The sequence below is a fragment of the Ursus maritimus genome, unplaced genomic scaffold (genome assembly GCF_017311325.1).
Source record: "Ursus maritimus isolate PB19 unplaced genomic scaffold, ASM1731132v1 scaffold_7, whole genome shotgun sequence".
Lineage (NCBI taxonomy): Eukaryota > Metazoa > Chordata > Mammalia > Carnivora > Ursidae > Ursus > Ursus maritimus.
Genome location: NW_024426885.1, coordinates 354,755 through 366,893, shown reverse-complemented (window position 1 = coordinate 366,893; position 12,139 = coordinate 354,755). Strand labels below are relative to the sequence as shown.

Sequence of the window (12,139 nt, the reverse complement as noted above, 5' to 3'; positions counted from 1 at the left end):
GGGGGGGGGGGGGGGGGGGGGGTGTCTGGGCCTAGGATCAAAGCCCTCAGAGGAGGACAGGTGCGGGAGTGGGGGCCATGGTCAGGCCTAGCCAGGTGGGAGCAGACCTGGGCTTTCCAGGGCTGAAGCAGGGGTGCGGGCTGGGCCGAGCTATAGGCTGGGTGAAGAGACTCCAACATCCTCAGACCTCCCACCTCCCCTCTAGCTCCAAGGGAATGGGAGATGGGGTGCCTGGGAGCAGGGAGCCCTCTCATGCCCCGGGAATGGGCTCACATCCCCTCTTTGGTGGCCCGGGACCCGGTGGACCCACGCATTCTCTCATTTCTTCAGTGACTCGTGCCTGTGGGCGAGGCAGTTGGGGGCAGGAACCGCATGTGGGTGCTTGCCCAGAACCGGGGAATTCAGATGCTCCTGCCATATGGGGTAGGTGTTTGGGGACCAGGCACAGCAGCAGGAGACGGAGGAGCTCTCCTGGATGTAGGGTTGGGGGTAGTCGGGGATGGAGCCCAGGTCCCAGAGGCGCCCCTGAACAGAGGTGAGCTTATTTCTTTGCAGCTAGCCGAGCAATGGACCAAACCCTGTCCACGCTGGACCCTGGCGCCCAGGGCGGCTCGCACAATGGCCCTGGCCTTGTCCCTGTCCGTGAACCGCGGCTTCCCGGGGTGGCTCACTGCCCCTCCACCGCCGCTCTTCAGGAACCTTCAGGGGCCCCTCTGGGCTGTCCGGGGGAGGCACGATGCCAGCGCTCCCCCTCGCGGGGGTTGGGAAGGCAGGAGAGAGGCCAGCGGGATGGAGGATGCTCAGGAGAAACACGAGACCCAGGAGGATGTGAATCTTTACTTAGAGAAAAGCAGCAGAGCTAGAAGCTCAGGGGGCAGGGGGCATCAGCGAGGGGTCCTGGAAGCAGGGACACGACCACATATGGGAGAGCGTCGGGCGAGGGCGGTCACAGGTGCCGGCGGGGGGCGCTGCCAAGACAGAAGGGAGGAGGGGCGAGAGCGGGCGCTGCAAGGCGGGCACACGACCCCCACGTGCGTGGGAAGAAGCGCACGGCTGAGCCCCGCCCCCACTTCCCGTTCACGTGACCCGCCCCCATTCCCCCCGCCCCCAGCACGCCTACCCGGGCTGCAGGTGCGGAGGCCATCACTGGGAGGCCGGGGGCGGGGCGCTGCCTGCGGCCTTCGGCGCCGCCTCTTTCTCTCCCAGCGCCGAGGCCTTGCCAGGGGGCTCGGTGGCCGCCGCCCCTGCCGCCGCCCCTGCCGCCCCTGCCGCCGCCGCCGCACCCGCCTGGGTGGGCGCCTTGGGCCCCTCCTTGATGGCGCGGTAGCTCTCCCCCCAGGCCGAGGGCGTCTCGGTGCCGTGCTTGCGGCTCAGCGGGTAGGCCCCGATGGCCGCCAGGATGCTGCGGTGGCGCTCGGGGTCCATCTCGGTGTAGTACATCTCCAGGGTCAGCGGGGTGCAGATCTTGTGCTGCGGGAGGGGCGGGTCACGCGGGGGGAGGGCGGCACCGCAGGGGACTTCCCTCGGGTGGGGAGGCAGCCCACCTCCCATGCGTCCACGGGGACGCCCCCGTGGGACCCTCGCTGGCACTCTGCCCAGCGGTATCCACGCATGGGAGGGTCTGGACTGCCCCACTCCGCACCCGGTCCCGCAGCTCGCCAGGCCTTACCCGAAGCAGGAAGCCGTCCGGGCAGGTGAACTGGTCATACCAGATGGCCTTGTACATGATTAGGACACAGCCCAGGAGCGCCATGGCAAAGGCGATCATCCGCGCTGTGGGCAGCTGCAGGGGCGGGTGGAAAGGAGAGGGACTGGTGGAGGGGTTGTGAAGCCCCTGCAAGGGCCAGGGCAGCCGTCAGGGGCTCGCGGGCCTCTGTCGGGAGAGCGCTTCTAGCTCCGAACAACGGATGAAAGGGGACCGGGCCGGTCTCACTGATGAAAAGCAAAATGCTTTAGAATGGTACACGCTAAAAATAACAAAACCATCACTGAGTGAACTTATGGCTAAAAAAACAGGGTGGGAAAAATATTAGCCAGATACACAGCAGAAATGACTTTCCACTGTACGTACAAAACCCAGGAGTCACTAAGGAAGAGACACATGACCCACTGGGAAAATGGGGGCACGGCAGGGGCAGGCGGGGCCGGGTGGCTCACGGCAGCATCTCTGAAGGCAGCTGCCGCTCTCACCCACTTTAGAGCAGGACGAAGGTCTCTGAATGGGGTGAGAGCAGGCCAGTGAGCAAGGGGGCCCAGTCAACCTGGCTCAGAGTATGGGCACCCGTGTCTGCAGCTGTCCGCTCACCACCTCCCCTGCCCTGAATCCCCCTGGAATTGACCACTGGGCAGCATGGGACTGGGAGGGTTGGGTTACCCTGCGCCCTTCCTCTGGGTGGTTACAGGCCAGCTTCTGGGCCTCCAGGTCGGGAAACTTCTTTGGCTGGTCCGGGGAGGACAGCTGGTATTCTGTCTGTGTCTTGATAACCACCTGCGGAAAGAGATGACCCAGGAGGACCCTGAACTGGGAGGACTGGGGGGGTCCAGGGGTCAGCTGCCCAGCAGTGGTGTGGGTACTGACCAGCTGCCAGGACTGTCTAGTGCCTAGGCTCCACTGGCTACAAGCCAAGGGAAGGTGGAGGCTGAGTGCCTCTGGGCCCTGGCAGTCCTGGGGCCCGGCCACACCATAGATGGAACCCCTCAGTCTGCTGGCTCCCTTCAGTTCTAAGGGTGTCGGCTCTCCCTGCCAGGAGCTTCTCCTGTAGCTGTTCCACGTCATGGCTCCCTCCTCCAGGAAGTCCACCCCGACTTCTCTGGCTCACAGTCTCGAGACCCCTACCACATGGGGCCCAGGCAAGTACAGTCCTATGCTCTGAGTGATCCCAAGGGGCAAGCACTGAGCCTTCCCACCTGTCTGTTGAGAACGAGGTCCAGAACTGAAGCCCACCCAGATCCCTGAAGAACTGCCCTCGGCCAATGGACAGGGCACACCTGGCAATGCCTGGAGGTTCCCCCACTCTCATGGCCCCCAGCCAAATGTTGATTGACATGGGTACAGATGGCTCCCCCCCCCCACTGGGACAACTCCTGATGCCAGAGCTCAGGTGGGTTCAGGCAGGGCTATGCCAGAGCTGAGCCTGCTTCCTACAGATTCCTCCAGAAAGCTGCTGTCCCTCAGTCATTGCCCAAAGACCCTCTCTCGGGCCCACGGGGAAGGGTGGGCATTTTGGCTTGCTGAGCCCCTGCTGGGCAGCACCATGGGCTGGGCACTGTCTGCAGGATGGTGTGTGAGTCCCGACAATCGCCCTTCGGCCAGTTCACTGCAGTTCACAGGTGAGGACAGGGTGACCTGGGTGACCGGAGAGCCGATCAGGTCACACAGATGGCTTGTGCCCAGCTAGGGTTTTGGCCCAGCCCGGCCCTTCCTCGGCTTACTCTCCTGAATGTTGGGGGGAGTCCACATCTAAATAAAGCTTACCCTACTGCCCTCTATTCCCAGGGCAGACTGAGAAGAGCCCTTCATGCCGGCCCAGGCACTCACCTGGTCAGGGAATGGTGGCTGGAGCTGGCTGACATCCAGGGGGCTGATCAGAGGGACACTGTCCGTGGTAGCCCCGTCCTGGTCCCCAGGGTCTTTGCCCGGCTTCCCGGAGAAGCTGCAACCCAGCTTCACCATGGTGAACGTTGGTCCTTGTCCTGTCCAGAGGTAGACACAGGTTACTGACCACTCACCACCTAGCAGATGTCCATGCCAGTTTGTGAGGGAGCGAGAGGGCCCCAGGCTGGCCCCAGTGTTCCTTATGCCAGAGCCACGGCAGGCCGTGCACAGACAGACCAACATCCCAGGACAAAGTGGGCATGTTCAGCTATAGGCTTCTAGTCACTTGCCGCCGTCTGCTCTCCCTCGGGGCCCCAGAGCCATGTACCGGATGATACCTCTGACCTGCGAATGCCCAGACACACAACCCTGGCAGAGTCTACCATTAGCCAGCCTGCTCTAGTGTACGTTCTAAGGGAACTATTGTGCTCAATGAAAATGACCCCATCTGGGTGGCTCAGTCAGTTAAGCATCGGACTCTTGATTTCGGCTCAGGTCATGATCTGAGGGTCCTGGGATCAAGACTTGCATCTGGCTCCCTGCTCAGTGGGGAGTCTGCTTGAGATGCTCTGTCTCCCCCTGCCCCTCCCCCATCTCTCTTTCTCTAAAATAAATAAATAAATAAAACCTTTTAAAAATCATCTGATCAATTTCAGTAATATCTGGAAAAGTATTTGACAGGATTCAACATCTGCTTATTATTTTAAAAGTCTATTGGCATCCAAGGGCAGAAGGACACTTCCTTAATCTGATTGATAAAGGCCATGCACAAAAATCCCTACATATTGAATGTGATATTGAATGTGAACAGTGAAAGCTTTGCCTTTAAGATGAGGAAGGAGATAAAAAGGCCTTTTATTATCAGTTCTATAAGTCACCGTGCTGGAGGTCTGAGCCAAGCTGTGGGGCAGGAAAAATGGGTAAGAGATAACAGGCCTGGACGAGATCAGGTAATACTCTTACTGTTCACGGATCAAACACTGTGTGTGGAAAATCCACGAGTCTACGGATCCATTACAAAGATTGAAGAGTGAGTCCAGCGGGGTTAGGGGTCATTACAGTTCTATGTATCAGTGACAAAAAATTAGAAAATACGTTTTTGAAAGATTCCATTTAAACGGTATTGGAAATATCAAATGCTCCAGAACAGACTTAAGAGAAATGGAAAGGAATTCCATATGGAAAATCATGGAAGACCTCAGGCAAAACATTGACTAAGACAAAAGGAGACCCAACTTCCTTAGTAAGTAGAGAACAAAACGGTCACGGATTTTGGAAGGTTCCAAGTTTAAAAGTGTCATTTCCCCCCAAAATGTATCTAGAATCAATAAATACCAATCAATAGTCCCACAGAATTTGTGTGTGTGTGAACTTGCCAAGCATTGTAATTTTATACAAAACGCAAAGGGACAAGAACACATGTGACATCTTGTAAAAGAACAAGGGGGGTTCGTCTGCCAGGCATCCTGCTCACACAGCCATGTGGCACTGACGTGTGGTGCACTGAACCCCGTGTGACACACCCCACACACGGCCCATGGATTTACGACAGAGATGCCGTGCAAAGCAGGGGGCATGGCCACCTTTTGATAAACAGATGTCCACACGGAAAACAGGGCCCCTAATCCCTACGTCCCAGCACACAGAGAAATCTACTCCAGGTGGGTAACCCTAGGTTGGGAAAGTATCTTGAAAATAAAACAGGAGAATATTTTCCTGGTCTGGGGGAGGGAAAGAGTTCCTTGATATGAGAAAGAAGTACTAACCATAAAAGGACTACATTAAAATTAAGAACTCCCGCTAATCAAAACATAGTCTTCAAAGAATGGAAACAGAAAACAAGACCGGAGAAGATATTTGCAACATGCAAACGACTTGTGGGCTCAACAAGAAATGTTCAGGTCCTAACCCCTGCTACCTGTGAGTGTAACCTTACTAGGAAATAGGCTCTTTGCAGATGTGATCAAGTGACGACGTCATACTGGATTACATGGGCTCTACCCAGGGACTGGCGTCCTCACAGAAGGGAGAAATTTGAACACACACAGGGAGGTGGTCACATCAAGATGGAGGCAGAGGTTGGAAGGGTGCGTTCACAAGCCAAGGAACACCTGGGGTCAGCAGAAGCTGGGAGAGGCAGGAAGCATCCTTCCCCAGAGCCTCAGAGGGAGCACAGCCCTTCCCAATTCTTGATTTCTAGCTTCTTGTCTCCAGAGCCTGTGAAGGAGTAAACGCGTGCTGTTTTAAGCCACCCCGCTGCGGTGATTCCATGCGGCTGCCTGAGGAAGGCAACACAGGGCAGATGGCTATGTATGTACACAGCCTGTAAAGAACAGCTCAAGTTGATAAAGAAAAAGATAGATAACCCGGATAGAAAAACGGACAGAGAAGGATTTCAAATGGCCTCGAATACTCAAACGGTGCTGTCCCTCATTAGTCCATGAGGGAGACGGATTAGAACCAGTTTAAGGAGAGGTACTGAAGCCCATCCAAACCCAGGAGAGTTCAAGGAGCCAGAGACGCCATGCAGGGGGTGTCGACTCGCATAGTCCACGCAGGTCAACCCTCCCTCCAGGGTGGGCACCCGGCCAAGAGACGGGTGTGCAGGAACGTGGACAGCAGCGCTGTTCCCACGGAAGCACACACCACCACGCGTGATCAGAGCAAAGCGGGTAAATCAGCGGAGGCATTCCTACCGAGGGAAGGGTCGCAGCCGTATGCAAGCGCCGCCCGAGTCCCGCAAAACGAGGTTAGCCAAGGAAGCCAGGCACACAGGCAGGTTCAAGAACAAGCCAACTCTAACTGTAACCATCAGGAACCAATCGCGGGCAATTAGGGACACACTGGGGGGGGGGGGCAGACCAGTTAGTTGCTCCTGTGTCTGGAGAGTCTGGGTGGTGTGCCGTTGGGCACGGGAGCGGCTCCAGGGACAGGTGGGGATTTCTAGGCTTCTCTTGGGTGGTGGATGACTGGGGAGCACCTACCTGAAATCACTAGGCTGCACGTCTGTTTTATGTCCTCTTCCGAATATTCATTATATTTTACAACAAAAAAGAGTTCAAATTAAACGAAACCAAAACCAAAGGACAGCAGGCAGAGGCACAGCTACCCCATGCCCTCCCCCAGGATTTGGACCCTGATGTTCGCCTGAACAGAGAAGATGAGCCCCTTGGCTCCTGGGCCCTGGCTGTCTCTCCAGTCCCTTCCTTGTGCTGACCGAAGGGCAGAGCCCCTGGGGGCTGTGCGGCCCTCCCTCGCCACTGCCTGCACCCATCCCACAAACACTGCTGGGCCTCTGAATCCCCAAACTTCCGTCCTCTCACTGTAGCAGCCCCACCAGCGCAGATGCCCACCAGGCCCATAGCTGACCCAGTCTCTCACACCCCAGAGGCCAGCGCAGGCAGGGTGGGAACACAGAGGAGCTCCCACCCAGAGGCAGAGGCAGAGGCAGAGAGAGGCCCAGGGTGGAGAGTGTGCAAGGTGCTGGGCAGGGAGGTCAAGGCTGGGTAAGACAAGCGGGGAGGGGTGGCCAGGAGCAGCACTGTGGGGCAGGCAAGAAGCAGCCGCCTGGGCAAGAGAGAGGCACCCCCATCGTGGACTTCCTGGGCGCTCCAGGGAGGAAGGTCCCATTAGGGCCCTGAGCTGGGGCCCTTCCTTGGATTTAGGCGCCTGGCCCAGGGCCCTTACAGGTCAGCAAAGCGCCCCCAACTCCCAGTCCCTGGCTGGAGGGCTCTTCCTGGGGAGAGTCGGGCTTGGCTGGGGAGCAGCCCGGGGAGGCGGGCAGGGGGATTCACGGACACCTCCGCGCCTGCCCCAGACCGGCGGGCAATGGGTTATTCTTTAGGCGGATCATGCGGACGACGTCCGCTCTCTGGGAGGCAGAGATGGACAAGGAACCATCGGAATACAGATATAAAGAGGTCGGGTTTTCCAGCGCGAGGAAGAAAACGGCTCAGAAGCGCAGGGAAGGTGCCCCGGAGGGAGGGACTGACAGGGGACCTTAGGGGAGGGGCGGGGGAGGTGGGGCAGCAAGTGCCCAGGGCTGGAGGGGAGCTTCGCAGGGGCGGGAGAGGTGTGCCATTCCAGGGGGAGGGGGCTGGAGGCCTTCTGGCAGCAGTGTCCCCGCGGTTCACAAATCCAGCCTGTGCTTTACAGAGAACAGCGCGGAGGCGCAGAGCGTGTGGCCGCCCCGCAGCCCCGCAGCCTCTTCAATCTCGGGTTGGTGGCCACGCCCGCCGGAAGGCTGGGCCCGGGTCAGCCTAGCCTCCCCACAGGCGGCCTCTCCCTACAAGGAGCTCCGCCTCTGGGGTCCTCTAGGAGCCAAAGCCGATCTCCAACTCCTCCGACAGGGCGTGACGTTCATGTTACGTCATTGCGGGTTTCCATGGAAACAGAGCCGGGGATGACACATCTTCATGAAGGAAAGGAGCCATTTGGGGCCTTCTGGACTCTCCGCATCCGGTTCCAGGCCTCATGCCCCAGGCAGAATGCTGGGGAAGGGGCTGGGCTGCATGTGGGACCCCCTCCCCCGAACATTCATTGCCCTCGCTGAGTCATGGGGACCCTTTGGGGAGGCTGGCTGGGTTCATTCACACGACAGACACAGAACTCCGTGGACTAGGGGGGCCGCCCCTACTCCTCCCACTGGCCCCCCTCCCTCCACCCTACTCTGAAATTGTGTCTTCTCCAGCGGGTCATCTGCTCCCCACCCGCTGTGGGCTCCTGGGTGCGGGCGGTGCATGCGCCTCTCCGACATTTGGGGAGGGGGCGCGGGATGGGCGGTGAGGCTGTGCTGATGGACCGACGCACCGATGGAGAGGCGGGACAAGGGCCCTTAGCCCAAAACGCTGCAGATCCGCGGGTCACAGACTCGCATTCACCGCCCCCCTCGTATGCTGCGTCACGCCGACGGGTGCGCGCCAGTGCGCACGGGCGCGGGCTTGTGCGTGCTGGGTACGAGCGTCCTGCGCGTGTCGAGAGCGTGCACGTGACTGCGGAGCGCAGGGCACTGCGTGCTTTGCTGAAACCCAGCGGAGCACACGCCTCCGCCCCCGCCCCCGCCGCAGCCCCCACCAGAGGCCCTGCAGGCCGGTCCTCGGTTTGGCTTTTGGTTCAAGGGTAGGTGAACTGCGAGCGCCAGCCCAGCCCTGAGAGGGAAAGCGCAGGTTTGCACCCAGCTTTGGCTTCCCACACACCAGCCACCTGTAGCCCCGCGTCCAGGGGCTGTGGCAGGTGGTTCTGGAGAAATACCCGTATGCCTGGCTCCTGGCCACCACGCAGCTGCCCCCGCCACAGTCACCCCGCTCTCGGTGCCAGCAGGTCTTCTCAGCAGATCTGGTTCGCCCGACGCCTTCTGCCTCGACGCTTCTCCCCCACTCCGCCCCCCCCCCGCCCCCACTCTCTCCCACCCTCAGACACAGCTGAACAGGTTCTGGAACTGGCACCCCCTCCCTACCTCGGGGACGCCCACCTCCCAGCGGCTCTCTCAGACCATGGTGAGGGAGCTGATGTTCAGCAGTCCGACCCCCACCCCAGGTGCCCCGCTGTGCTGAGGACTGGAGATCCGGGCAGCCGTCGGGTCTGTGCAAGGCTGGATACCTACGGTTCTTCCGGAAGGTCCAGGCAGCGGCTCACCCCGCGGAGGCCCCCCCGATCGTCAGGGAGGCCTGGGGACAGCACCCCCGCTCCGGTCAGCAGAGACCCCAAGGAAGGACCCTGGCTCGACCTGGCCGCGATTGGGTCAGCCGCAGTGCCCCCCTCCCATCCCTGCACACGCATCTCGCACACGCATCTCGCACACGCACCTGTACACGTACCTCACACACCCGTGCACACTCCCCTGCACGCCCCTGCACACACTCGGCCTCCCGTGCCCCCGCTCCACAAGGAGAAATGTGGAAATGGCTCACAGGCGGCTCCAACGGGCAGCTGCTGCAGGATGCGGTCGCAGGACGAGGATGCGGAGGAAGGATGCGGTTCCAGACGCTTCGCAGCCGGGGCGGGGCGGGGGAGGGACCGAGCCGAGACCGAGGCTGCTGTTGCCTGGGAGACGCGGGCGGAGGGAGGGGAGCACTTGCGTCTGCTGCCAGGGCTGCACTCCTACTGTGCCCCCCCCCATCGGAGCTGTGCGGGGGAAGGGGGGCATAGACTAACACGCACACCTCACACACTCACACCACCTCACTGCAGGGGGGCAGACGCCCTGGACAGCTGAGCCTTGGCTGCTCCTTGGCCTGGGGGTATCCAGGCTGGTCCCCACGACCTTGGTCAGGTGCTCAGACTTTCCTTCTTGCTCCCCTTGGTTTGGCCTTCATGCCCCCAGAAGAGGGCCTCCTCATGTCTCAGCGCCTGAAGTCCCTCGGCCTCCAGCTTTCCTAGGGCGATCCTATCCTTCTTGGTCAGTGTTGTGCCCCAGCACCTGCGTGGTACCCCCATAAAGAAGGTGCTCCATAGGTGTTTGTACAGCGATTGAGTTGGGGGGCAGCTCAGCCCGGCTGGGGTCAGGCTCCACATCCCTGGCTCCCAGCTGGTGGAAGACAGCAAGGAAAACAGCATGTTATCAGTGATTGGTCCCTTCTGCTGTTGAATAGTGCCCCACGGTCCCGCTAGGACCCCTTCTATCCACTGATGGGCACCTGCCCTGTTTCCAGCTTTGTCTATGGTAGACAGTGTTGCTGGGAACATCGTACCTGTGTTTGTGGACATTGGCCTCTCTTCTCTGGGTAGGTACCTAAGAGGGGAATTGCTAGGTCAGATGGTAGCTTACGTTGAACTTTTAAAGAAAATGCTAACCTTTTTCCAAAGGGGTAGCACCATTTTACGTTCCCACCAGAAATGTATGAGGGTTCCACTCTCTCCGCCTCCATCAACACTTGTTATTGTCTGTCTTTTTTCTAATAGCCAACTAGCCACCTGTAGTAGTCAGCTAGGGCCACCCTGAGAGTGCCACAGATTGGGTGGCTAAACCACAGGAATCTGGTTCCTTACAATGCTGGAGGCTCCAAGCCTGATACCAAGGGCAGGGTTGGTTTCCTCCGACGCTTCTCTTCTTGGCTTGTGTTTTCGGAGGGTCGCCCCTCTGTGCGTGTCTGTCTTCCTCTCCTCTTCTTATAAGGACACTAATCAGAATGGATTAGGCCCACCCATATGACCTCATTTTTTCCCCCCAAGTTCATTTATGTAAGTAATCTCTACACCCAAATCGGGGCTCGAACTCAGGACTCCAAGATCAAGAGCTGCGTGTTCCCCTGAACCTCATGTGACCTCATTTTAACTCAATTATCTCTTTAAAGACCTCATATCCAAATTCAGCCACATTCTAAGGTGCTGAGGGTTAGAACTTCAACATAAAAATTTTGGGGGGGGGACAATTCTGCTCTAACACTGACCTAGTGGGCACGTAGTGATATCTCACTGTGTTTTGAACCTGAATCCCTAATAACTAATGGTGCTAACTAAGCGTCTCTTTATGGATTTATTAGCCACTGATATACTTCTGATGAAATATCTGTTCAAAAGTTCCAAATAGTTTTCATTTGGGTTTTGTCTTATTATTAAGTTGTAAGACCTTTTTATATATTCTGGATACAAGTCCTTTATCAAATACAGGGTTCACAAACAGTGTCTCACAGTCTATGATTTGTCTTTTCACTTTCTTGGTGGTGTCTTTTGAAGCACAAAAGTTTGTTATTTTCATGAGGTCCAACATCCGTTTTTTTCTTTTATCTACCATGCTTTTGGTCCATGCTTTTGGTGCTGTATTTAGGAACTGTGTACCTAACCCGAGGTGATGAAAAATTTTCTCATTTTTTTTCTTCCGGAGCTTTTACAATTTTAGCTTTTACATTTAAGAATGATGCATATTTTTTAAAAGAATGATGGATTTTGTTTTTTTTTTAAGTAAGCCCAGCATGGAGGCCAATGTGGGGTTTGAATTCAGAACCCTGAGTTCAAGATCTGAGCTGAGATCAAGAGTCAGACACTTAACTGACTGAGCCACCCAGGTGGCCCTAGAATGATGAATTAAAAAATATTTTATTCATTTTGAGACTGAGAGATACAGAGAGAGAGAGAGAGAGCATGAGCAGGGGGAGAGGCAGAGGGAGAGGGAAGAAGCAGGCTCCCCAGTGAGCCAGGAGCCTGACCTCAGGATCATGACCTGAGCCAAAGGCAGATGCTTAACCATCTGAGCCACCCAGGCGCCCCGTAGAATGATGCATTTTGAATTAACTTTTGTGTGCAATGTAGGTTATAGGTCTAAATTCTTTTGTGGGTTTTTTTTGGCATATGGACATTCACTCATCTCAGCACCTTTTGTTGAAAACATTCACCTTTCCATATCAAATTGTCTTGACATCTTTGTCAAAAATTAGTTGTCCATATATGTGTGGGTTTATTTCTAGACCCTTAATTCCATTTCACTCATCTATTATCAATCCCCATGCATGTGGCACACGCTTTATCACTGTGGCATTATAGCGAGTTTCGAAGCGGGAGTAGTGTGTGTCTTCCAACTTCGTCCATCTTTTAGAAAGTCGTTTTGGC

The 12,139-nt window shown here is 57.1% G+C and overlaps 1 protein-coding gene across 3 annotated transcripts; it reads right to left on the bottom strand.

The window, feature by feature from the left end:
- Nucleotides 1–818: 818 nt before the first annotated feature.
- On the bottom strand, nucleotides 819–9,635 carry CALY (calcyon neuron specific vesicular protein). 3 transcript variants are annotated; one of them, XM_040623857.1, is made up of 6 exons: nucleotides 9,505–9,635; nucleotides 3,539–3,693; nucleotides 2,375–2,488; nucleotides 1,670–1,783; nucleotides 1,121–1,470; nucleotides 819–968 (listed from the first exon to the last, which is right to left on the bottom strand). In XM_040623857.1, exons 2-5 carry the CDS (start codon nucleotides 3,671–3,673, stop codon nucleotides 1,144–1,146), a joined length of 690 nt encoding a protein of 229 aa, XP_040479791.1. In that variant the 5' UTR covers nucleotides 3,674–3,693; nucleotides 9,505–9,635; the 3' UTR covers nucleotides 819–968; nucleotides 1,121–1,143. The 3 variants fall into 3 exon arrangements, with proteins under 3 accessions (XP_040479791.1, XP_040479790.1, XP_040479792.1); XM_040623856.1 differs by having other exon boundaries at nucleotides 9,412–9,546; XM_040623858.1 differs by lacking the exon at nucleotides 9,505–9,635 and adding an exon at nucleotides 9,194–9,213.
- Between the last annotated feature and the right edge of the window lie 2,504 nt (nucleotides 9,636–12,139).

Bases quoted from the DNA above. Each gene is read 5' to 3' on its own strand.
- CALY (XM_040623857.1), bottom strand. From the start codon at position 3,673: ATGGTGAAGCTGGGTTGCAGCTTCTCCGGGAAGCCGGGCAAAGACCCT. The intron at 2,489-3,538 runs GTGAGTGCCTGG...CTCTTTCCGCAG, and splicing joins AGCCACCATTCCCTGACCAG to GTGGTTATCAAGACACAGAC. The intron at 1,471-1,669 runs GTAAGGCCTGGC...CCCCTCCCGCAG, and splicing joins CGGACGGCTTCCTGCTTCGG to CACAAGATCTGCACCCCGCT.